This window comes from Macrosteles quadrilineatus, unplaced genomic scaffold (assembly GCF_028750875.1).
Source record: "Macrosteles quadrilineatus isolate MER2022 unplaced genomic scaffold, UCM_ALF_1.0 Scaffold_7__1_contigs__length_78375512, whole genome shotgun sequence".
NCBI lineage: Eukaryota > Metazoa > Arthropoda > Insecta > Hemiptera > Cicadellidae > Macrosteles > Macrosteles quadrilineatus.
Window position 1 is genome coordinate 43,098,403 of NW_026542600.1, and position 25,376 is coordinate 43,123,778.

Consider the following 25,376-nt stretch of genomic DNA (forward strand, 5'->3'; position numbering starts at 1 on the left):
TACTAAAATTTGATCAAAATAAATAATAAATCGTAAAAGAGCATCTGTATCTTAAAATTACTTCCACCCTTACCAAATCACACTCGAGTCCATCGTCGAACGTAGGAGGATTCAATCCAATGTAGTGTAAGTCTATTCCTGCATCAGTTCTAAAACAAATATTCGTTACAAAGTTGAAAAATACACATAAAGTACATTAATGAATCAAAAAATTAGCTGTATGTTCCATTTTTCACATAAAAATCCCATTACATATTAACATTTGTTTTAACTGTTTTATATTTCAGATAATGGTAAAAAATGCATCAACATATTAATAAATTGTCGTATATAAGCTCATGGCAATAACTGAAGTGTAAATCCTAAGACAAACAGTTGTAAATGCTACACAAATAATATTATCTATTTCCTTCACACTTTAGATTAGACACCCCGACGTTTATGCAAAAACATAAAATATACCTAGTATATACTGGGAACTGTAAATATCTATCAAATATTAAACTTACAATACAAAAAGAAATGCAGTAAGACTAATAATATAATAATGAATTCAATAGTAACAAATTCTCTATCCATTGGGGATAAACTTAACCACAATTAATTTTGATTGGGACTGATAACTCATATCGATTGTAAATCAGGTAATTTATTAATTTATCCTAATAAGGTGTTCCTCAATAACTTTCAAAATTACTGGAATGGATTTATTTATATTTTTACTCCTAATTTAAAACCGGTTAATATTTTTTAGTTATAATGGGTTAACATTCTTAGTTAACGTTAAAAACAAAAATAAAAGTTAATCATACCTTTCAACGGAAGCATTGAGATTGCTTTTCATGTCAACTTTCACTTCCTCAGACCTTAGACTGCCCCAAATACCGTCAAATAAAATGTTTACAGGCAACCCAAGCAGTAGTTGCGATGAAAATGTAGGTGAGGTGTTTGAATACTGAGCTGCATTGGCTTGCTGGATGAACACTGTCCTAGAATGTAAAATTAAATAACAGAACAAATGTTTTAATGATGAACAAAACCTGGCGTATGGATTTTTTTGAAAATAAATATACTGTGAAATAGACTGTTTATTTAAAAAAAAATATTAGTTTAGGGAAAACTATTAGTAAATGTACTTACAATATAATAAGCAAAATAAAATAAATCTTTGATCATCAGGCGGGGACAACATCTAGAAGATTCGTGCTGGCTCGGGATGGAGGGGGCAAGAGTTTGGTCAAAAGCTCCGGTAATCAGCTGTGATGATAACGTTGGCCTCATGTATATATACCAAGTTTCAAGAAATATCTTTGGCTCTTAGTATGAAATCATAAAGGGAGGGTGATTCGAAAATATTTACATTACTCAAACGAGAAAGATATTTCGATAGATTACGATAAATATAGAAAGAGTTAGTTTTAGAATAAGTATAGTTCATCTGAAGTGAAGGAATGCATTCTCTTGAAATTTAACGAGTAAGGTATTCCTTGAAATATATTTGTGTGGTTTTTTTTATGTTTATTGATAGGCTTTTAGACAGATGATTAACTGTCAAGTAGTGAGTATGGACGCTTAAACAGAGCGTCGGTTGGGTATCGTTTGCCAACCAAAATTTGTTTGTTTGAACCAAAACCCACTTAGGCTCTTTGAATAAGGTTCAAGAATACTTGTATAACACCAACCCTATGCGATGTTACCAAAAGAGGGCAACAATTGGACAAAGAATGCCATTTTAAATAGTTAATTGATAGGATTCCTTTTGTTTCTAAGATGAGCAATATGAGTGAACCTCATAACCTTGTTCACTTTGCATTTCAAACGTGAATAGCAAGTGAATTTGTATAAAATGGGAGTAGGCCTACAAGTTCGTAAGAAATCACTACTGATTGGAATTATGAACTGGCATATATCAATAACAAACAGTAACATAAAATCTCAACATAGTAGAAGGTATCGATAGTTCGTAGATGGATGTCACCAAGCATGAATTACCTGATGGAAGCCACGTATGGTTCATTGGCAAGGATGGGCAAAACTTGACGGGGCTCCAGTGACCTGGTGACCAAGACGATGGATTGAGGGTTACTAAGAGCCTCAACAGCTTTGCGGGTCTTCTCCAACCAGTCTTTCCCTTCCAAGGACACCACTACAGGGCTCTCGTTGTTGGTCTGCAACAGACATGGGCTAAGATGAATAAATTACTTGTGATTACTTTGTACATAACCCAGGAGTCAGCATGATGATTGACGATAAACTAAATTTCCCGGGTTTTAGCGAATTTCCCATATAGGCAAAAAACTATTACCGTATGTCTCATGGTAAGACCTAGACCCGGGACCGATTTACTTTTTCGTTTTGAGGTCCAAAAACACAATCCGTTCAAATTCACACACACACACACACACACATCTATATATCTTAAACTACATATATATATATATGTGTCCGTTAGCGCGATAAGACGAGAAAAAATGATCCGATTTTAATAAAATTTGGTACAAACGCATAATCAGACTATGGGAACGGGGGTTATGAGGGGTTTTATGGGGTAAAAATTTATTTTTCCCATTTTTGACCCTAAAAAACACAAAATTTCTCTTCAAACCGTCTTGTAGAGCTTAAAAAAGGAATAATTTTTTATATTGAAGCGTTGTTATATGCCCAACGGTTATGGAGATAATTAAAAAAATAGTAAATTTAAAATTCCCATGTCATTCTTATGGACAATAAATAAACTGTTGTAGTTTACTTGTTTATGGATATATTTTCACAAAATTTGGAAATTTTGTTTATTTCATAATAAGCTGTCAACATTGCAATAAAAAACACCTCAATATCTTCCCTGTAGCAGCAAATTAGTACTCACTACAAATTAATGTGATTTAGATAGGAAATAATTCCGACAATTTTTAGAAAATATTTTAGTAAAAATCCATCCAGGTAAATGGAAATTCGCTTAGTTGCAGACCGGTTTGCTGCGGCGGGGGTATTATTTTATTATACAATCGTTACTGAGGTGATAAAGAAATTATGAGTTTGACCAGTTTACAGTATACCTTAGCCCAACATATGGTTTAAGCTAAAGTTTACACGAGATAAATCCTTGTACATCGACACAAGTTGCAAATATAAGATAGTGGAAATGTTTAATTGATATACCATCGAGGAATTTAATCATTCACAGTTTGATTGTTTGGGATATATATAGTTTACTATTGTTGCGATAGTACGATTGATTTTTAAATATGGGTTTTTAATGCTATGAAATAGCTTATAAACGAAAGATTTGATATGTTATGATAATTCACATGCTGAAGTCTCAAAAACTGCCATTGAATCATATTTTACTTTTTTCTTAAGTGAAAAAACGAAAAATTAAAACAAGAATTATTTCTTCTCAGAACACCCCTTAGTGCCTTCAGGCTTATAAACGAAAGATTCAATGCGTTATGATAATTCAAATGCTAAAGTCTTAAAAACTGCCATTGAATTATATTTTGTTTTTTACTTAAGTGAACAAAACGAAAAATTAAAACTAGAATTTTTTTCTCAGAACACCCCTTAGTGCCTTCAGGATTTAGTAAAAATGGCTAGAAGACGATACCTGTTACATCCCTTACTAAGTAGATATAATTAATTTATCTTAAAACCTACTGAAAATGTTGGCTTGCAACAATACGTATGTTTAATCAAATGGAATTTTGCTTTATTTGCATTATTTTGTAATTGTATGATAGTTAACTGGTGTTCAAACAGCGAGTGATGTTACAGGAAAGGATTGTGCCCAGGATCCTTTAATTTACAACTTAGTGTCTTCCACAGATTTAGCGTTTGTCATACAGCGTCTTCACTATAAGTTCTAATAGTCATGTGTTCTTAAAATTAATTGTAAATGTTAACAAATAAAAGTTAAAAGAGCGATGCTAGGAGAAAGCCAGGCTGTTAAAAACTGATGTCTTTTACAATACCTGGAGTGATGGATTCAACATCTCCAATAATGATGAAATATAGAGCTATACCGTAAGAGAATAAACCAACCTTTTTCATTAAAGTGAGTTTTCCTCCCTCATGATCGCATGCCAGCAACGACCTCAGATTCACACCGTTGGTTTGTAGAGATTTCACAAATGTGATGCAGTACAGTTTATCTGGGTTAATAGTATCCGTCAGTGAGAAAACTGTTGTCTGATCCCCAACTACCAAATACCTCTGTTGATCATTCGATTTTAGAAGATGAATTGCTTCATCAACGTCTACTTCTGACACATTATCCTAAAACAGAAGTTTTCGATTTTTATACGTGGACCTTTACACCCTAAACATAGGTAGAATATTTAAATTAAGAAAGAATTAAAAATAATTCTGGAGGATTTGCTGATCTGCATAAAACAATCAAGGCATGGTTTGAGTCTAAAATTTCGCACTGAGAAGAAAGGAATAATTTTTCTTTTATTTGTTGATTTTTTCTTTATAGCTTAGCTAAGCTGAAGATAAATACATACAGTATAAATAATTACAATGAAATACAGTACCCCAATGATATTGATAAAAAATATGTAAAAATCATCAAATGTTTACGTATGAATATATAATATTGCAGTTTACAGTAGGTATATTTTGTATAGGATAAATAGTCTAACTAAGGTGTCTTACTTTTACCGAAATACGACGTTATTTACTTCAATACCATGTGATGTATAAGAAGTCTAAAAAACTCCGGATGATTAAAATTTGTAAAACGTATGGGAAAAAGACTATGTTTTCAGCTTAAAATGATTGGCTAGCAACCGTCCCAGAAAGAGAGGCATACTCGTATCCTTATAGAAAACACAATAAAATGTAAATATTCTTTCAAATAAACATGACATTTATCTAAAAACAGAGAACTATGAAGTGTCATGGCAATGAATTAAAAATCACACACAAGTAAATTATATCTGCATGAAGTATAGTATGGCAGAGTGACAATGTCAACTCCTTGCATGATCATTGCCACCATGTCAGCGACTTTTAAAACGATATAAAACTGTCATACAAACAATTCAAACTTTTATAGTGATGATAATTTTTAGGCTGATAAACAATGAGACGAAAGATCATGAAAATCTTAAAATATATTAACTGCACCAATTCGATATAACATCTACGTTATAATCACTTACGTATAAATAAGTATGACCGTGGAAAAGCTTCACCAAATTCTGGTAGGAAGATTGATTTTCAGGAGTTTCAGGCTTCACCAAGAGAAGATGTAGAGGAGCAGGGTTGACTAGCCACGTTCCTAAGCCCACTTCCTTCGCTATTTGTTGGCTCGTACGCAAAAACTCATCCAGCTGGAATTTTCAGATTAAAACTTTAAATATTTACAAAGTAATATTTTTCTATTATATCCTCCTTAATTAGAGAACAGTACAAAAGTAGAACTTAGCTTTTATCGTTAAAGGATTAAAGAAAAGTAGTAGTAAAGTATACTTTCATTTTAACTTATATAAAATCAACAATTTTAGAGATTTATTAGCTTTTTGTTTAAGATAAATGTTTATCTTACCGTTACTGAACAGTTAGAATTCCTCATTGGTTTGAAAAGTTACACCAAACTTTTAAAAATCCTGAAGTAAATTAAAATAAATTAAAATAAGATGTAAAATATTCAAATACTTAGGGGATTTATAAACTAATAAAATGCCACATAACCAGTAACATAAAATGAATTAATGATGTCGGTGCCTTCATATCGTACACAGTAGCTTAGCTCACTAAAAATAAAACGTATTCCGTCAAAACTGAAGACCAAATTTTGAAACTTTAAGGCTAGAACCAACACCAGTGTTTTCCCTATTTGTTTACTCACTGATATGCTACTGTCAAAGTATGGCTTGAACTTCAATTCCCTCCATTTTAGACAGTCATTCCTCTTATATGGAGTTGATTTGAATGTGACACCAAGTAGTTCTATCGCCACACAAACCAACCTGTTACATCGACTGTCGTAGTGCACATCTAGTACAGTATCTGACAAAAGAAGAACATCGTAAAAACATATTTTTTACCACATTTTTCTATTTGCATCACCTGAAAACAGTTCTAAGGTTTGCTCCTACTGGTTTATTTAAAACAGTGGTCGTTCTTTTGTTGGAATTGTGTTTTGTTATTTGTTACTTAAACGGTTTAAGCTAATTTCAACACCATAAAATTATATAGCTATGCATTGTTAGTACTTTGATATTATAGCTCACAAGTTAATCTCAAAATGTATACTACAGCCAAATAATAAACGCCGATGATTTAATGATTATATCAAAGTGTAATTAATTTATAATTAAAGTACAGGGTGGCGAAGATGGATCGGGTGGTTTTAAAATACTTGTAAAACTGTCAATTTTAAAGGTATTGGATTGAAATAAAGTGCAAAACGTGTAGTAACAATGGAATATTATTGACAAAAATTAGTTAAGTTAGTTTTTAAAATTACATCAATCAAATGCCTTCCTTCTCGAGCGACGCATTCTTGGAGTCGGTCCTTGAGGTTCCGCATTGCTCGCTCAAGCACATCACCATGAGTTGATGCGATTTCGTTGTGAATTGCAGCCTTCAACTCCTGAAGCAAGGGTCTACATGAACAAACCCCGGACCATTCAGGAGTTGAAGGCTGCAATTCACAACGAAATCAAATCTATTCCTGGTGATGTGCTTGAGCGAGCAATGCGGAACCTCAAGGACCGACTCCAAGAATGCGTCGCTCGAGAAGGAAGGCATTTGATTGATGTAATTTTAAAAACTAACTTAACTAATTTTTGTCAATAATATTCCATTGTTACTACACGTTTTGCACTTTATTTCAATCCAATACCTTTAAAATTGACAGTTTGACAAGTATTTTAAAACCACCCGATCCATCTGCGCCACCCTGTATAAGCTAATTTTTCAAAGTTTAACACGCTGTAGCTCCTAAACAAGTGTATAAAGGTACCATATTGGAAAATGGTGGCCATTTTTGAAAAATTGGAATTTATATTTTTTATGTCATTAAAAACTAGTTGAAGTTCTCCATTTAATGTTCTCTCTAAATCTAATAGTTTCTGAGATACCAATGGGGCACAGTTAGGTTGTTCACCCTGTATACTTACTGTTTGGTAGATCACACAACAGTGGTTTGTTGATTTCAAGTTTGATGAAAGAAGTAGGTTGGTGCATTGACGATGGCTTCTTTTCGATTTGTACATATGTTAAAAATTTTAATAATGCATCTACGAAAACGATCACATCACAAGTCCATTTTATTTTTGCTGCGCTTTCTGAAAAAATAGATCCGAGTATTAATCATGTGATTTCATTTTGTATAGTTTCGTTCTTCTCAAAGTCTTTTGGAGGTTTTGTTAAGTACAGAGGCTGACAGAGTGATATTTTCACCAGGTATGTAATTTATAATTTGTCATTAACATTGACCCGGATGACGAATTAGTAAACTAAATGTGGAGAAAGGACAATGTTTATATTCATCGACAATATCTCAATTGGATTGTAGATGTGAAGTAGGGACATTGTTTTCTTGTCTAAGTACTATACTTATACAAAGTACTCCGTAGATAAATAATTTATTTACGGAGACAGTTGATTGGATTTTTAGCAAAATTCACATATGGGAAATAAGCTATTATATATTTCCGTTAGCTTGATAACTTGAGTAAATACGATTTTGATGACATTTGAAGCAAACGTGTACACCTGTTCATTACACCGAGTTCGCAAACCAGCATGATCGGACTATGGGGACGGAGTTTGATGAGGTGTTTTATGGAGTCAAACTTAGGTTTTCCATTTTTTACCTTCATAAAAAAACATTTTGCTATTTGTTTCTAAAACATTTTGTAGATCTAAAACACAAATAATGTATAGTATATTAAAGCGTAGTTGCAAGTCTAATGGTTACGGAGAAAATTCCAAAATCTCTAAGAAAAGACTCATGTTATTCTTATGGGGAATAAATGGCCAGTTGTAGTTTGCTTGTTTATGGATATATTTTTGTTGGATGGAGACTGTGTTGATGGCGAAGGAGTCGGTTGTGTTAGTTTGGCCCGCGTGTAAAAATATTTGCTTAGACGACGAAAAGTCTCTTCTTTGTGATGGATTGTGCTATTCTTGGCATCATGTCAAATGCGTTAATGTAACCGTAAAAAAGTTTAACGAAATTCGCAAGGTGGAGGATGCAGTGAAGTGGTTCTGCCCGGATTGTGACGGAAAGCTCAAGATCTGCATTGATCAAATGAAAACTGCCGAATCAGCATGCACAAGTGAGTTGTTGAGAGATATGGAAACTAAAGTCTCAGCTTTTCTTAAAATTGGACAAAGTCTTGAAAAGAAGTTGAATATTTTAATTAACCATAGCGTTAAAACTAAGGTTGCCATAAACAAAGTTTTAGAATCAAATAAATTGTCTTGTAACATAGAATTAAATGAGACTGCAAACATAGACATGTCGAATGACACTTTTGAAGACGAAGGTGACGCCCCATTGGCGGCAACCAATGACAATGTCCCACTCCAGACTACATGGGTAAAAAAAAGAGAAATGAAATGAAAAAGGCTGTGAGTGAAACTCCGAGAAATGAAATCAGACTGGAACCAACGACCCCTGTACAAGAGGAACGGACTAAAACGGAATCTTATCATAGTGTAAATGGCGATGACGATGCAGATTTGGAAGTTACTGGCGTACACAACTTAATACGGACAATAGAGGAAGCAAAGACATCCGAAGCAGAAATTATTAAACGCAAAGAAATACCGCTCTACTCTGAAATTGTACAAAATAAACCCAAACCTAAAGATAGTGTAATAATCGGCACAAGTGGTGTATCTACTAGTTTGAAACCTGCGAACAAGCGTTCTCACTTCTTCGTATCCAGACTGTCACCAAGTACATCGGACGAAGAGATTTCTCAGCATCTGGCAGGTTAGGGAATATCAGACATCGAGTGCATAGAACTTAAAACGAAATTCAAGACATATAAATCCTACAAGGTGGGAGTTCCTGTTGACTTCGAAGGGAAAATTCTTAACCCTAGCCTTTGGCCCAAAGGGGTAGGCCTACTTGTAAGAGCCTACGTTCCATATAAGAATAGGCGTGAGAGTGTCAATGGTTCTTTTTTAGAGAGAACCTTCTACAGGACAGTAACAACGTAAATTGTGACCAACAAAACTTAGAATTAAGTACAAAAACTGTGGGTGATGATCTAAACTGTTTTGGTACTTGGCCTAGGCCTAGCGTTCCGCCACTTGTAAATAATGTAAATAGGCCTAATATACCTATTGCGTCACTGAATGTCCAGTGCCTTAGAACCAAGCTGGACTTGGTCTCACTCTTTGTAGAGGAGAAAAAGTGCGATATTTTGTGCATTTCAGAGCACTGGCTTAATAGCTTGGAAATTGACTGTTTCAAGGACTTGTATGGTCTGCAACAAGCAGACATTTATTGCCGCAAGGAACACAAAAATGGTGGTGTGGCAATTTATACAGCAGCAAAATTTAATTGTAAACCAATAGATGTGACAAATTTTACTATTGAACTAGTTCTAGAACTTAGTGCAGAGGAGATAACCAACCTATCCAGACCTACTACCATAGTGTCAGTTTACAGATCCCCAGATGGAGCATTTGACATTTTCCTACACCAGCTAGACCTATGCCTTAACTACTTGTGTAAGCCTACTTTTGAACTGATCATCTGTGGAGATTTTAATGTTCACCTCGAACAGCCCTCAAAAGAAGAAGTAGCTTTCATCAATTTGCTGAGAAGTTACGACCTCCATGTAACAACAAGAACTCCAACCAGAGGCTCCGCCTGCCTGGATGTCGTAGCCACAAACATCAATTCTTGGGACTGTGACTCAAAGGTTGTCAAATCCCTGGTGGCGGATCATGGTGGGGCTTTGCTATTAACGGTAAAAACTGAACAGGTAAGAAATACTCCCTCTTGGCATGGTAAATACTTAGTTAATAAGAGACCTGTAAATAAGGAAAGTTTGCCACTGCTTTACAGTAAACTGGAAGTTGTAAATTGGGACCCAATTTGTAGCATTGTAGAGCCTGAATTTGCTTTTCACAGTTTCTCCAAACTATTCCAAGATGCTTTTCATGATGTCTTTCCGGTAAAAATATCAAAACCGAAACAAAATAGTAATTCTGTTAGTAATAACTCCAAAACCCAAGACAAATGCATGGTACACTCCGGAATTAGCCAAAATCCGTCAACTTATGATCTCAGTACATGATCGCTTTAAAAGTTCTCCTGATGAAGATAAAAAAGTCGTCTCTTCCATCTTTACTGTAACATTAAGAAGGACTACAGTTCTAAAGTTAAAAGAGCAAGGAAAGATTTTAACGCTAGCTTCATCATGAGGTCCTCAAACACCTGTAAGGCTGCTTGGGGAATTGTAAATGAACATAGGAAATCAAACGCCATTGTGGCTTCACCGGATGATTTTAACGACTATTTTGCAAAAGTAGCTGATGACATAATTAAAAGTATGCCTCTGTTACAGCACATGGACCCACTGGACACTATAGCAGACATCTCACACATACACAACCTTACACGCTGGAAGAGGTGAGTGACAGTCAGATTCTTAGCATAGTTAGGGGTTTTAAGGATTCAAACAGCCAAGATGTAAACGTTGTCTCTTGCTCCATCTTAAAGAGCACAATTGAGTTTATACTAAAGCCTCTGACTCGGCTGGTAAATCTTTGTCTTAAGTGTGGGGTTTTTCCTGATTCCCTAAAGGTAGCAAAAACCATACCTATTTTTAAGAAGGGAGACCCATCACTGTTATCAAACTTTCGTCCTATTTCCATACTCCCAGTCTTCTCTAAGGTGCTGGAGACGGTCATGAAAAGATAACTCATGGCCTATCTTGAGACAAACAGCATTCTCTCGAGTGCACAGAATGGATTTAGAGGGGGTAGATCTACAACCACCGCACTGTTGAGTCTTGTTGAGACAATTACTGACGCCTTTGAACATAATGAGTCAATCCTCCTCAGACTTTGCGATCTGAGCAAGGCGTTTGATGTGGTGTCCCATAAGCTACTGATAGGCAAACTAGCAAAGTATGGTGTGGGCGGAACTGTGCTGAAGTCCCTGTCCTGTTATTTGGCAAATCGCAAGCAAGTAGTTGTGATAAATGGGGCCTTCTCCTGCGTTAGGAGTATCTCACATGGAGTGCCACAGGGCTCGGTGCTCGGCCCTCTCCTTTTTAGTGTGGCAGGGGAACGATTTGAGGCTAAATGGCTCCACCCTCCTTTTCGCTGACGACACCACCCTGATATCTAGAGGAAGCGACATTGAGCAACTGCATATTGAAGCTGACCATCATTTGGAGCTGGCTAAGAACTGGTTTACAGCAAACCGCCTGAAATTAAATGCAGCCAAAACTCAGTCCTTGCTCTGCACACTGAAGCCACTAACCGAAAGAGATTAGGCGGTTAAACTTCTAGGTTTATGGTTGGATCCAAAACTAAGCTGGAGCTCACATATTGATAGGGTATGCGCACGGCTATCTAGGGTTATTTGCCTCCTAAGGAAACTTGGGAACATCATCCCGAAGCAATTCTTGATAACTGTGTACCATGCTCTGTTTCATAGCCATCTTATGTACGGCTTGGTACTTTGGGGTCATTCACCAGCAGCACAGGACCTATTATTGATCCAGAAAAAAACTGTAAGAATCATAATGTCAGCCGACTACAACGAACATTGTAGGCCCCTTTTTAAAGATCTGGGCATTCTTACAGTCTTCAGTCAATATGTATTGAACAACCTAATACTCCTGAAAGAGAATGTCCATCTGTTTGACCGAAGAGAAGTTCACCACCGCTATGACACCCGGCAAGCACACCTTGACATGCCGCATTGTCGTCTCACCCGCACCCTCAAGAGCTATCCCCGCTATGCCATACGGCTTTTTAATACCTTGCCGGATAAGGTGCGGGATATGGAAATCACCTCTTTCAAAGCGGCCATCAGAAATAGCTTGGTAGATAGGCCACTGTACTCGCTGAGGAGCTGAGTAAAGAACCCCTAAAAGTTATATAAAAGCCCTTCCTTAAAAATGGGGATCACGTTTATTTACCGCCACAGCCTGTTTAAGTTTTATTGTTTATATGTATGTAAATAGTAGTGTTTATTCTTAAATGTATATAATAACGCAGTCTATCCGACATTGTCGGTCAACGACGCAGCACACAAGTATCAAGTAAGTAAGTAAGTAAGTATTTTGATAGAATTTGGAAAGTCTATTTATTATATACGTACTAAGTTATTAATATTTTAATAAAAACCACCCTTCATTACCCTACATGTAGAAGTAAACTTATGTACTCATTAAACTTAATGTTATTTAAATAAGGAATACAACTGACAATTAATTTTAAGGAAATATATGAGTGAAACTCCAACTAGGAAAATAAAGTAAATTTACGTAGTCTGCAGGTTTTTTGTGGAGAGGGTGTTTTGTTTGATATGTTCTTTTGAGCTTTTGAATGTTAAATATTTAACTGATAAAGTAAATTCGTTAATGGTTTGTTAATATCACATATAAATGAAGAAATATTTCATACAATATATCTACTAGTTAATACATCAAATGTCTTTTGATTCGGTTTTAATGGCCATTGCTTTGTATGATGTATGCAGTATAAATGTTTTTCTGACAAGAAACATTCAAATGTTGCAATAATGACAAGCTGCAGTTGGACTGTAGGATCCGGAAAAACGATTTGCACAGGGATCCTTAAAACGAATGTGTCCCTTTTTAAATGTCATGCATAGAAGACTGGATAAAGACTGGTCATATGTTTCTATGCTAAACAGAATCTAGTTAAATATTTATAACTAGCAAACGTTTTGATGAAGCTGCACTTACCATATTCTCCTATGGTTATTTGTTTGATTACTTGGAACTGAGGTCCAAGCTGAATACCGTATTGTGCCAGGGCATCATAAACCTCTTTGCCATTTACTTTTGTCAGGCTACTGCCCTCTTCATCAAGCCTGGGAACCAGATGCTTTTGGACATTTGCTTCTCGTACCTTGCCGGTCACGATATTCCTTTCTATTGCAGGACTAAGCTCATCGTTTGATATTTCAAAACGGTAACTCGTGGGAGAGAAGTTCACTGATAAATGTTTTTCTGAAAAAAAATAATAATAACCAAGTAAAAGACTTTATTTACTCAAATTCCTCGATTATAATCGAATTCCTCTTTTATTCCTCGATGAATGATGTTTGACATTTCAAACTAAAAGTCATATATGCTGAATAAAATCATCTTCCGAAACCTAACAGGATTAAATGTAATGTCTATATTATGCGGCAATGACAGCTAGGCCTAATATTCACAGCCATAGGAAGATGCCAAATTCTCTATCTAGTTTTAATATAAAAGCTGATTAGAGGTATGACTAATTGATCATATTGCTTCTGTATAAGCAAACTAAACGTTTCTTTAAAGCCAAAAATGTCTGAATATTTATCAACAAAGACAATATTAAATAAATAACAATAACTAGAAATTGTTTGAAGGTTATTTTAAATTCAATGTACAAGTTAATTTTATGTGATGGGAGAGTTTATATTAATTAAGAGATTATTTAGGACATTTTTCATTACGATTATTAAAATAAGTGGTATCAGCAATCTGGCATATTATAGAGGTTATCAACACCCTTATCACGGACAAGCATTGGAAGTAAATACTGTGTGTTATCCGTGGGGAAATCACAAAATTTACCATATCATTTGGACGTAATTTTACAGCATTGCAGGTGGCACCATTTAATTTTAAAGGACTATAACATACTTAATTTTCAAAATCGTAAGAGCCGTTTGAGTGAAAATTTAATTTTTTGCTATTTTATAGGGTTTTGTAAACAAATCTCCATTAAAAATTATATAACAATTTTCACGTACCAAACATTAATACTAATCTTGGATTAGTATCACAGATTAGCTTATTTAGTCAAAATTAGACCGCAGGTGTAGTCTGTAGCTCTAACAACATCCATACAAATACACTGACAGTCAGACAGTTACAAACTCACACACACACATACTCAAAATTTTGACAAAAAAAAAAAAAAAAAAAAAAAACTTTCTTCATATGCTATGTACAGGAGGAGAGTGTAAACAATATTTTATTGGCGTTTCTTTTTCTTGACCCAAAGTAATGATGCACCCGAGGTATGACCGAAGTATTTTGTCACCTGATGACGGGATATGATTCCAGATCCCAAAACTTCGTAAATACTTTGTTTTTACTAATCAGGGGAGAGGATTCCTGCAACTAACTGTTGCTTAAATTATATTTTGACTTCATATCTTTCACCAACTTACCCACATCCCCCACAGTCACAATATTGCTGAAGATCACGTCTTCGAAAACAACAGAGTGATTTTCCATTTTAATCTGTTTTTTGCTATAAACCATCGTCCACGGGTGCACCTGCAAATAAAAATCATCTTCATGAACTCTAAAACCAATAGTTTTAACATAACAGAAATATTTGAAACCAGTCAAAAGTACTTGATGGGATGGTTCTTATCATGGTAGAGATGCTACATTAATTGTGAACCCTACTGAAGGGCCAAATAAATAGCTCTCCATAGTTCTAAGACCTGTACTAGAAACATTATCTTAACTTCGAATATCCCACTGAACTATAGTTAACTAAGTATTAACCCACAGTTGCCAAATTAGTTAATTAAGCAACATCTCAATTTGACCTTAATTATCTTTCACACCTGGAGTGGTTTGAAATTTGCCATTCTAACTCAAAATCCTTCGTGTGTACTGAACACTAAAAACAAAATCTGGATCAATATTTAATTCATATGATTAACAGAGCGTCATTATACTCTAAGTTAGAATAGTAGTTTAGAATAGCAGCATTATGAAATTGTTTAAATGTATTAATGTGATAACTAATTTTGTATCAAATCGTTAAATCTCTTAATGCAGAACTAATTTAGTTTCAAATACCAACCAACAGCTGCATGAGAGGTAGAACAACATTGCCATCCAAACAATGCTCACGCCAGTATTTGAACTCCGCTGTCTCACTACTCAATGATATACTCATTTCAAATGTATTAGTTTGAACTGCCTAAAAAAAACACACATGTTTCTTACAAACTCAATAATTTAGGTAACACATAAATTTAAAAAATAAATTTAAGATAGTCAAAAACAACATTTAAGATTGAACATAGGCACGTTATAAAATGAGACGATATAAAACCTACTGTCATCTTCATATAGGTCCTTTCTTTTTACATAGTTATGCATATTTTTTATGTATATTCATTAAACTTCAAGAACAATTAAAGTATGTACTTTGAGCAGTAACACTGGTTGCAAATAATTTAACACATATAATTTTGTTCGTTTCGTGTTTTGATTATTAGTTGATTACCAGTAGACGGTTTGTTATTTGATACTTTGTTAATAGGTTAATTGATAAACACACTTAATCAATTGTTCTCTCTTAACCATACTTAATTAAATGTTGTGGATACAACTTACAGATTAAATATAATATTATACATAATTTATTTCAAGTGAAAATGCATAAAAGGTAGCCGTTAATTTTTTAATTTGGAGTGAACTCGACCAGTCAAAATCATTTTTCTTTGACAAACATTAATAATTAAGCATCAAACTTTCATTAACATTCATTTTTAACTTGATGTGTTCTATATGCATCCCACCTAGATTGTACATTTAATCATCAAAAGATGGACAAATGTACATGTTTGACAATTATAACAGTTATCCTAGTTGTTAAAATAATTTAAAGAAAGGTCCCGCACCCTTTGGATTTCAGCATGGAAGTCCAACTTCCTAGATTCTTCATGATCCCAAGTCACTAGTGTACTTAGGATAGGAGTACCTCTTGAGACAGGATATTCTACAGCAGGAAATATAGCGTTGGCGTCGATATCTACGCTGTTCAGATACAACCTGGTATGCATACCTAGATTAGCCTCAAGTAAGTAACAGTTGGAAAGATCATTTTAAACCAAACCGTTTTTTGTAACACAGTTCACCATGCAACATTTAATAAGAATAAGGCAACTTGACCAAAACATGCTATTTATCGTTCTCCAATATGAATTAACAATCTATAAATAATTCTAAGATTAGTGTTTTTGTTGTTTTTTACACCTACTTCCCTTTACAACATTTCTTACGTTTTGTTTATAATTTCTTTGCTTTGTAATACAATATTTCAAAATACGAGGCATGTTTAAGTACCGTTTTTAAATTTCTCCGTTCCAGCACTGCGATTGGCATTTTCGATATTTGCGCTGTGTATGGGCATCTATTGGTAAGACCTAGCCCGAAATTCGAGAACAATCGGCCGTGTTTACATCCGGTTTCGAGCATTCAAAATGGTGCCGCCAATTGAGACTGCCGCCGACTGTGAACTGCACGCTGTAATTAGATTTTTAAGTGCTAAAGGTGTGAACGCCATTGAAAATCATCGACAGATTAGTGAAGTGTATAGCGAGAACATTTTGAGTGCCATAATGGTACGCAAGTGGATAAGGGCATTTAAATACGACCCAACCAACGTTCATGATGAGCAACGCACTGGGCGGCGTCATTACTGTCCCCGTACCCAGTGCGTTGCTCATCATGAACGTTGGTGGGGCCGTCTTAAAATGCCCTTACCTACTTGCGTACCATTCCATCACTCATAATGTTCTCCCCATACATTCCACTAATCTGTCGATGATATGCAATAGCTTTTACACCTTTAGCACTTAACAATCTAATTACAGCGCGCACTTTACAGCCGGCGGCAGTCTTACAAGATGTAAACGCATAAGCGAACGTTTTTGACAATGTTTGACATACTTCATAGGCTACGAAAAATACATCTAGAATTTAAATGTGATTAGGTCCTAATTTACAAATTGAGACTTATGTGCTAGAAAAAAACATTCTTTCCGGTTGAACAGTCTGAAAAGAATTTCATGTTAAATGACAATCAATTTAGTTCCAACGTGAGAAATCTGGCGTTTCTGAACATTTACTGATGTTCATTTAAATCGGAAACGTGTGTGTCCATTCTAACTGTATATTCACTTACTTCCCAACTGCGGAGAGGAAGTAATAGAGGTTGGAACCAGCGGTTCTACTAGTGAGGGGGATGTTGATACAGTCTGGGCTGATAGATCTACGGAGAATGGCTTGCAAAAGCCCATGAGGCGCTATCTCTATGATGACGGCGTTCTGTAAAAACAATTGTCGAGATATCTTTTATAAGAAATTTATTTTTAGCCTAATACACTAAGGATTCATCTATTTTTGTTTGTTTTATGAACTAAGCCACACAATAAATTTAGGTGTTTTACACCAGTCATAGGTCTACTATACAGTAAATATTATGATTAACACAAAAATATGTAGAACTTATAATCATAATACTTCAGATGTATACAAGAAGATGAAATCTCTTTAAGTACGGCAATTCAGTACTGGCACCCTCATCAAAGTATGCTTAGTTGTTTGTATTTATTTTTTCATTCTTTTCTATGTAATAATAGTTTTTCATCAGTTGTTTAGAGCTGTTCTACTCATTCTATAGTGATTGTTCATGTTCATTTAGTGCTATTTTAATCAAAGTTAAGGTAAACAAAATGTTTTAAAAATTTCTTTTTTATTTTAATTACTTGTGTATTGTGTCATTTTGGCCGTGAAGCGGTGAGCAACAAAGAAGACTCTCCCCACACACAGATGAAAAGTCTTTGTGGGGATTTTTTCATTTGTACATTTGTTACTAAGTCAAGATTATAATCTCTGAATTTAATTTTGGAAATAAATAATATTCTTATTTAGCTTGGGAAACATGTATATATGAAATAATTACAGTTAACATTTAAAAACTTATTCTGAAATCAGATGCTGAGAGCTCATGGTACTAGATTACATAAATTGTTAATTCAATATAGTGGAGACAGCCGTGAATTAAACGTGAATATTTTACAGACAGTGAGGTAATACTAGCATGCAATTTCAAATATATTATAAAATAGTTTAGTTTGTTATTTGTTAGGGTGTAGAGTGATGTTTACCATTGACTATTGGGTACTGAAGTAGACATCCCATCTATATGGACCAGCTGTCACAATTTTTTTACTAAAAAAGAACGTAGTTGTGTGAGCCAGTTACAGAATGCGCCAGTGTCTAAAACTGTATTTTATAACTTGTTGTTTGTTGCTGACCTAGTTCATGCGTCATAAAGTTGCTATAGCTCACCATAAGTCATTTCCTAAGTTTGGCTTGGTAAAAAAGTTACCAAGCCAAACCAAACCAAGTTAAAAAGCCAATTTGTTCCGTATTCTACAGAATTTAATAATTTAGATCAGCGCTGTCGGTAGCTCAAATGAACTACGACGATTTTGATTCAAAATCTGGCTACACATTTAACATGGAGATGGAATGTCTAGTTGTAGTCAAAGTGTTTACCAACATTACAGTTCACCCTTATCTTTGTGTTCAAATATTTTCTACGACCCATCAATGGTTTCCTTTACAATCGAGCCTTTCAAATAGCGTTTTATCAATTTTATTTATATCGTTTTTAAACGAAATATTTCTACGCCATTAAATTAATTTCTAGAGTATTCTATGACATTTACCTTAGGTATAAATTTACAACCCTCTTCAAAGTAGACGGGGTTGATCAAATTGTTAGTGAAGTACTTCGCAGAGCACAACTTCACATCTTCATGATCCCACAAGGACTCGGAGGCTGAAGTGCAGATCCATTTGCTGGACCTGGGCTTCGGAGATTTGATCGCCTTGAATGTACAATACGCTGTCAGTATCCACTTTAAACTTATGTAAATTGTTAGTTTATATTTTTTTTTTATTCAAAGGCTAATAGTATATTTGACAAAAATAACATATACTCCATTACATACAAATTCAATTTTAATGTAAGCCACGCTGTGTAAATAATGCAGTCAGTTGAACTAAATATGCCATTATGATACCTAGATAAAGGAGGAAGCAGGCTTCTTCAGTGACCACTCTACATCTAGACCCCTGATAGTCCATGGAGAATTTTTCAACAGGACCAAGAACTCCACCACATGCAAAGTAAGAGTGATTGTTACAAACATTAGTCGGTATATTATAACATATGTACCTTTGTTAAATAGTCGAACAGTCTTGGAGCGATGGGTCTGATGTATCTGGAGTGATACGCGATTCCAGAAACGTCGACCGCCTTTGCAAACACTCCCTGACATTTCAACTCTTCCACATACTTCATAATATCATCTTCTGGACCAGATATGGTGCAACTATCGGAGGAATTGTGACATGCCACGTCTATGGTGGGGGGTACCCTGTCTTTTATATCCTCGTATCCTATCCCTGTAATAATATACGATTTGTAATTATGCTAAGATATTCACAACATTTGAATGTGTTAAGATCCCCAAAGACTATGCTGGGTAAACATGATGTAAATTCAAAGGGATCTGAGTAACTAAGAAATTATTTTTGCCACCTTTTTACTTTTTTTACACTAGGCACGGGCCTGGAATCGTTTTTCACATTACTTCAGGCTAGACCTAGGGGTTGCGGCATTATCACTTAGATAAAACTCATTGGTGATTTGGCGGGATTTGAGCCCGGGACCTCAGGGACCGAAGTCCCACGCTCTAACCACTACACCAGCTCGCTCCCCTCTAGGTATAACTAAAACTATTTTCGTGTATTAGTCGTGATTGAAATATTTGTTTTCTAACCTATGGCAGCCATCATCCCTTTAACTTGAGTGCTTTGAACATCCAGCGTGGCCTTCCCTCTGTAGTAAGATGCCATGATGGCCTCCTCTAACGTAAGGCAGTCATCAGCATAAGCACAACAAGTCTCTCCCGCAGAATGGCCAATCATTCCATCAGGTGACACTCCCAGAGCCCGCAAGATGTTCACCAGACCAATCTTTAGCAAACAAAGTTGGTTAATGCCGTAAAGTACTAAGCTTTATTTAAATGGAGGGGGTTGGTTCACAAATAAGTGGTACGCTTGTGATTGCATTTTTAATTAGAGTCCTTGGATGCTAGCGATCATCTTGGATAATTTCAATCAGCTGCTGAAGAGTTATTTATCGTCCAAAAGTATTTCCCTAACACCAAAGTTATTATAATTTAAATATCTAGTATAATGTGGAATTAGAAATGTTCTTTGTAATTTTGAATTGTTCTCCAAGGACGTCCAAGGAAGCTAACGACCATCTTGGATTTGCCCGCCATAAGAGCAATGTCAATTTCGTTAATTTTAAACAGCCGCCGAAGAGTTATTTACCATCTCAAAATATTTTGTCTAACATCAGAGTGATTGCAGATTACGTATCTAGTTAACTGCGGGATTAGAAATTTTCTTTGTAGTTCTTTAATTGTTTTACTAGTTAGAACGTCTAACTTACCAAAATTTACTTCTCAATAATGGTGGTAAAAATTATTTGGTTTATATTTATAAATATCATTGTTATAGCTTCAATAGAATACGCTGTTAGTTTTTTGTAGATCAACTATTTTAGCAGAACATGGTAAACGTAATATAAAGTTAGTACTCCCTTGGAGTTACTAAATGTAATGATGTAATGAGTCACTAATATAAAGTTTGAGTCTCTGTTTAAGGTTTAATATTCAAACGACCTTTTTACTGGACAAAAAGTTCTCTTACAATCCATATCAATAATTAATATAGGCCATAGGATAAATTTTCCCGTAGTCAGTGCAACTGATCGAAAACACTTTGTGAACAGTTTAATTCACCCAACAGCTGCTAACAACACCAACGATTTAAATTTTGAATTAAGTTAAATTAGACAATTTAACTTATAGCGAATTAAGTTGAACTAGGAGGCCAACAAATTGTAATTTTTGTAGAAAACTTGTGGAATGATTTACAGTTTACAGCTAAAAATGTAAGGCTCTTACATTTTCTAAGGTTTATATTTAAACCTTAACGACTTAAATTTTTCATATTTGAATTTGAAAAGTGACTTAAAAGTTATTGATTAATACATTTATGACTTAATGACTATTACCTACGATAGTTTTTAAAGTAGCCGTTTCAGTTTAGTTCTTATAATTGAAAAGTTACACATAACAGCATTGTTTACTTACATAACAGCATAGTTTTACATAACAACACGGGTAACGGACCAGTAAGGTTCAAGGATTTAGAGAAAAGAAGAAGAAATTGTTATGATTCGAACGTCAACTAATCAGCTGTTAACCAATTTAATTGTTAACGATTGGTGCAATTAGTGATTATAGTACAAAGAGTCGTTTATAGCCTCTCATCGGCTCTGTCTGTGGCAATGAGAGGCTATAAACGAATGAATAACCTCTCTTAGAAGTTTTGAGTAGTGATTATAGTATAAAAAACCTGTCGTAGGTAAAGTGGTGTACGCAACTCACGTAATTAGTCTTAACGACACTCGTAGAAGAAATGTTCTGCTCGTGTCGTTAAAACTAACTTTACGCGATCGTTGCGTGAACTACTAATTCACGATCTTTCTCGTTAACTATTCATTAATTTATATTGTCTAGTTTAGTATTATTACAATGACAATACATTTTTTAACATCGATAGAAGGAGGTAACTTGAGTTTGTCATCAAGTTCAATTTTAGCAAATTTCCTAAATAGGGAATATGCTATTGCCGTAGGTCTCATGGTAAGACATAGACCCTGGACCGGTTTACTTTTACATTTTGAGGTCCCCAGAGGCTAAAACATCAACGGTTCAGCTCATAAATATGTTTGTGTATGTGTGTATCCGTTAGCACGATGACTCGAGTAAAATTGATCTGGTGTTCATAAAATTTGGTACAAATGTGTAAACCTAAGTTTATTTTAACAAGAAGGCGAACCAGCATGAATAGTAGAAACAACAACTGTAAAAATAAGGTTTTATCTGGGAATTTGTATTTGGTGATATAGGGTTACTACAATTACTTTGCTTGCTTAATGATATACAGTATATATTTTTTAATATTTTCCAAATTCTTATATCAACACTAAGCTATTAACGTTTCTTAAAAACACACTCTATTCCCTGAAGCAAACATAAGTACAGGAAATATTTTATTGAAAACCCAATCAGACAAATTGAAATTCGCTTAGTCTGCAGGTTTGTCGTGGAGGTGGTATACAGCCAATACAGTAAGAAATCTGTAGACGTGTATTAAGCTCGAAAACCAACCTGAACAGCTGTGATGCCCACAAAACTGTTGAGTATGTTATCGAACAACGAAGGGTCCTTTTCAGTCAATAAATGTTTGATGTCCACTCCCATGGGTCGGAGGCATTGGTCACATTTGTCTATTGCCTTTGCGAACTCGGGGATGTGTAAGAGGTCTCGACCCATCCCCGCCCACTGTGAGCCCATCCCTGAGAAGACGAACCAAACTGGTCGCTTAACTGGTTCCAGTTCCTGTAAAGGTCAATATTCCAAAATAACTTACATTTTAAACACGTTACACACAGCCAAATCTGGAAATTTTTTGTTTGAAATTTCATTGTTGGAGATGGTGAGTTAATTTTGTTCAAAGGTTTATTGCGGACATTTTCCATCACGATGGTAAAAAAACAATACACAACCATCCGCCATTTTGTTGGTTTTACTTTTCCAGGGACCGGACGCCATTTTTGTTGCCTCCGTGTTTGCGATTGGTCGGCCATGTTGCTTCAGTCTCATTGGCGGAGTCATTGCGAACTGTGTGATTAGTGTTCCATTGTGTGGGCTGTTTACACTACACCTTTTATAGACAATAGTGTTTAGTGTTTGGTTATTATTTGCATGTTGTATCATGACTCGACAGTTATACAGGGGGTCACATTTGTTATATTTTTTTTCTCTCTCTCAAGTAGTTTATTCTTGTTACTTATCACCTGTTGTAGGTTTTTTTCTTATTCTCTTGTTAATTTTGAATTTTTTTTATCGCTCATGTTCCCGAGTTTTGCTCCATCCTTCTAATTTTTATTTCTTCTCTGTTTGTTTTGCTCGAATATGCTACCTTAGAATTACTTTTGTTATTGCTTGCTTGCTAATGTATTGAATTGTATAATGTATTGTTTGTAAAATGGTGTTTGCTGTTGAGAATAAATAAATACAGTGCATTTTTTTACTGCTACCTTCTGTAGTGTATTCCAACTTAGGTTGGGCGTTTGTGTATTGTTAGTTGTAATGTGTTAGTTAAGTTTTTTTCACCTGAGGACGGGATCAGATTCCAGATCCCGAAACGTTGTGTATTGTTTTTTACCATCGTGATGAAAAATGACCGCAATAAACCTTTGAACAACAAATCGAACAATTGTAAATTATAAAACTTTTAGGGATGTTATAGCGAATTGTACCGTCATTCTCCAAACTAGAACGACTTTTAACAAGCAGTTATGGTAGTATTAATACATAAGTGGCTAATCTAACTAGAATAAAGGTTATATTTACATTCAGCCTTAAATATTTTAGATTTTACTTCAACCAAAGTAATCCATTGTTTAGTATTGCTACAGTATCGTGATTGGATTAATAAAAACTTGCAGTAACAAACGTATATTACTGTATGATATAAATGTGATTCACGCACATCAAATTTCCACATAAAAGGGGGAAAAATAGATTAAAATCGATAATTTAATCTGCCAGTTAAGTTAGTGCCTTATATATTACACCGAACCTGATGCACTGCCTAATATACACGAAATAACTACACAACAATTAATTATAGTTTTCTATGCTCTCAACATAATTTACCTTATAAACTCTTACTTTAAACACTTTTTAATTTGTCTAAACATAAATGATGATTGGATACTTTCCGGTAATAAATTGTGAAGTGCCGGAGCAAGTGATTGAAATCCGCTTATGATGCCACTAATGATGGTCATATACAATAATGAATTTTGGTTCAGTAAAACTACCTTAACAGGGTTATATTAAAAGATACTTTAAAAGCCATAAAATTTATATCACAGGCTACTTATTGGCTTACATCATATGGCTTTTACAGATTTGCCAGGTTTTAAGTTCAATTGTATCCAGTAGTTGTTTAAAGTTTAAGTTTTACTGTTTAGTAATTACTAACATGAGTGTGAAATCGTGTCTAAAGTTACTATTTCTTTACCTTTATCTCCGAGGGAGGTTGGCCATCAGCACCAGGGACAACTGAGAATCCCCGCCATAAGTAATGGGGAATGTGTGTTTTGAATACATTGTTAACCAAAGACACAAACTCTGCGTCATAAGGTGTGTTAGATATCTGAAAAACAACAATATACTACTAAAATGATTATAACATTAAATGATACACTAAATGAATGGTGCCATTAGTGTTAAACCCAAATAACATGAATTTGATATAGGGAAATTAGGTTTTTTGTTATTATTTGTAAAAACTAAAAGAGATACGAAGTAAGTGTAGATTACAAAGTTGTTAAAAATTGAAATACCTATAAAATGATGTGCCACTTGACATATGTTGCTATTTGAAAATAAAAAAATGGGCATTTGCATTGGTATAAGAAACACAGAGTATTAAAAAAAAATAATTTTTCCCGAAAAAAAACTGCCGCCATTTTGAAAGGATAAAAGATAATTGATTTCTGTTTTCACCAAAATGCTTGTCTACTAAATACCTTTAAAATGATGTATAACATGACATATGTTTACGTTTGAAAATTCATATTTTTAATAAAAAACTAATTTAATTTTAATTAAAAATAAAATATTTTGAAGTTAATCCTTGGGGTCAATTTAGTGGGAAATATTTTTATTTTATCCTTGTACGTTAAGCCGTTTTTCCGTAAACAATTTGAGACACCTTACGTGGGACACTCTGTATACACCTTTACAGTGTTTGCAGCCATTGTTAAACAATATGTAAAGACCAAACTTCCCTTATCTACAGGGTTGGGCAAATGTGTGGATACCCCTAGTTAACTTTTTAACGCGTTGCAATAGGAAAACCAAACTCGGCACATATTTACTACATAAGAAATTGCACTTTTTCATCAAAGTTACAACTTTGCCCCAGCTCCCAAAATGGGGTATTTAGAGGGAAGCCCCAAATGTTCAAATGTAAACACCTATCATGTGACCCATCATTTTAAAGGGTTTATCAAGGGAAATTGAATGGCGCAAACCAGAGGTCAATATCCCACCCCTAATCAAAATGGCAGCCATTTTAATTATTTAAGATGAGCAATCATGATAAAGTCTAGACACCCCCGGTTAACTTTAAAATTAAACATTTTAATACTGACCAAAAGGTGAATTCTCTTTTTTC

The 25,376-nt window shown here is 34.7% G+C and overlaps 1 protein-coding gene across 2 annotated transcripts in view; it reads right to left on the reverse strand.

Annotated features, from left to right (window-relative positions):
- Window positions 1-25,376, reverse strand: part of LOC128997793 (fatty acid synthase-like) — a 51,466-nt gene that overhangs the window by 10,603 nt on the left and 15,487 nt on the right. Inside the window, exons 9-25 of one of the 2 annotated variants that reach the window (XM_054423502.1) lie at window positions 24,216-24,350; window positions 22,292-22,522; window positions 19,823-20,018; window positions 19,216-19,445; window positions 18,704-18,865; window positions 17,152-17,294; window positions 15,866-16,016; window positions 15,040-15,159; window positions 14,390-14,498; window positions 12,921-13,187; window positions 7,128-7,295; window positions 5,852-6,012; window positions 5,163-5,333; window positions 4,039-4,272; window positions 1,993-2,168; window positions 813-989; window positions 74-149 (exon numbers count right to left, since the gene is read on the reverse strand). In XM_054423502.1, coding sequence (XP_054279477.1) covers window positions 74-149; window positions 813-989; window positions 1,993-2,168; window positions 4,039-4,272; window positions 5,163-5,333; window positions 5,852-6,012; window positions 7,128-7,295; window positions 12,921-13,187; window positions 14,390-14,498; window positions 15,040-15,159; window positions 15,866-16,016; window positions 17,152-17,294; window positions 18,704-18,865; window positions 19,216-19,445; window positions 19,823-20,018; window positions 22,292-22,522; window positions 24,216-24,350 — 2,907 coding nt within the window. The remainder of the gene's footprint in view (window positions 1-73; window positions 150-812; window positions 990-1,992; window positions 2,169-4,038; window positions 4,273-5,162; window positions 5,334-5,851; window positions 6,013-7,127; window positions 7,296-12,920; window positions 13,188-14,389; window positions 14,499-15,039; window positions 15,160-15,865; window positions 16,017-17,151; window positions 17,295-18,703; window positions 18,866-19,215; window positions 19,446-19,822; window positions 20,019-22,291; window positions 22,523-24,215; window positions 24,351-25,376) is intronic. The other variant, XM_054423503.1, reaches the window with a different exon arrangement.